The 1,472-nt window shown below is 51.4% G+C and overlaps 1 protein-coding gene across 1 annotated transcript in view; it reads left to right on the top strand.

Annotated features, from left to right (window-relative positions):
• Positions 1-1,472, top strand: part of MAPK15 (mitogen-activated protein kinase 15) — a 22,276-nt gene that overhangs the window by 9,075 nt on the left and 11,729 nt on the right. The window contains exons 5-6 of the mRNA XM_072413179.1: positions 9-353; positions 1,021-1,190. Of these exons, the coding sequence (XP_072269280.1) occupies positions 9-353; positions 1,021-1,190 (515 nt within the window). The remainder of the gene's footprint in view (positions 1-8; positions 354-1,020; positions 1,191-1,472) is intronic.

Genomic DNA, 1,472 nt, shown 5'->3' on the forward strand with positions numbered 1-1,472 from the left:
GGCCCTCGTGGTTCATCTGTCTGTTGGCCCTCGTGGTTCATCTGTCTGTTGGCCCTCGTGGTTCATCTGTCTGTTGGCCCTCGTGGTTCATCTGTCTGTTGGCCCTCGTGGTCCGTCCGTCTGTCAGTCCGCCCTCGTGGTCCGTCCGTCTGTCTGTCTGTCTGGCCGCCCTCGTGGTCTGTCTCTCCCTGTGTTCTCCTGTAATGTCTTTGTGTTTTGCAGAGACAGATCTTCATGCTGTGATAAAGAAGGGGAATCTGCTAAAGGATATTCACATGAGATTCATCCTCTACCAACTGCTCAAAGCTACTAAATTTCTCCATTCTGGAAATGTCATCCACAGAGACCAGAAGGTGAGACACTGTCACTGAGAAACACCACCCTTTCCACCACTGCCAACCTCTATCACCAAAACAGATCAACACCGACCAACCTCTGACACTCACTAAGAAGGATCTCCTCTGCCCATCCACCACTCTTTACTTCTACTACTGACCAAGAGGTACCACCTCTGCCCTTTACCCCCAGCTTCCTCATCTGTCTAAAACACTGACCAACATTATCCCCCCACACCCCAAAGAATAGCAGCCCTGACCTCCTCCGTTGTCTGAAATAGATCACCACTAACCAACCTCTTCCTCCCCCCATCTCTGCTATTGACACCACTGACTGATCCCTGCTTCCCCATCACCTCTACTACCAACTAAGAGTGCCTGCCACTGCCCACTTCTCCCCCACTTCACAAATACCACCGCTTCTGCTTTGTCATTGCCCAACCACCTACTGTCTGCTTCTGTCACAGTCTCCCTACCTCCCCCACTGACTAAGGGAGCCTGGCACTGCCCAACTTTCCCCCAATGAATGAGGGAGTCTGGCTCTGCCCAACTTTCCCCCACTGGCTGAGGGGGCCTGGCACTGCCAGTCTTTAATACTTGTCACACAACACCCCAACCCTCCCCTCCCCATTGGGTCTAATGCCCTCCTCTGCACCCAGATCACTAACTGTCTTTCTTTGTACAGCCTTCTAATATATTACTGGACGCGGACTGTCTGGTGAAGTTGTGTGACTTTGGGCTGGCACGTTCTCTGTATCAGATCCAGGAGGACTCTGGGAATCCAGCACTTACTGAATATGTGGCTACTCGCTGGTACCGCGCTCCGGAGATCCTGCTGGGGTCTCATCGGTATGTTGGGGAATGGTGTGTTGGGTAGGTTAGTCAGTAGGTAATACCTAATGTCACACTGTGGTCTCAGTGGTAGGTTAGGGTATAGTGCAGTGGTTGGTAGGTATCTCTGATTCTTTGTCCCGGTAGTATGTGAACAAATGTTTCAGTGGGTAGGTGAGTTCTGTCTCAGGTCTCATCAGTATGTTGGGAAATAGTGCAGTGGGTTAGTCAGTTGGTAGGTTACTTTGATCCATATTGTGGTGGGTAGGGCAGTTGGTAGGTGACTCTGATCCATACTGTGGTGGG

Source organism: Pyxicephalus adspersus, chromosome 5 (genome assembly GCF_032062135.1).
Source record: "Pyxicephalus adspersus chromosome 5, UCB_Pads_2.0, whole genome shotgun sequence".
Classification (NCBI taxonomy): domain Eukaryota; kingdom Metazoa; phylum Chordata; class Amphibia; order Anura; family Pyxicephalidae; genus Pyxicephalus; species Pyxicephalus adspersus.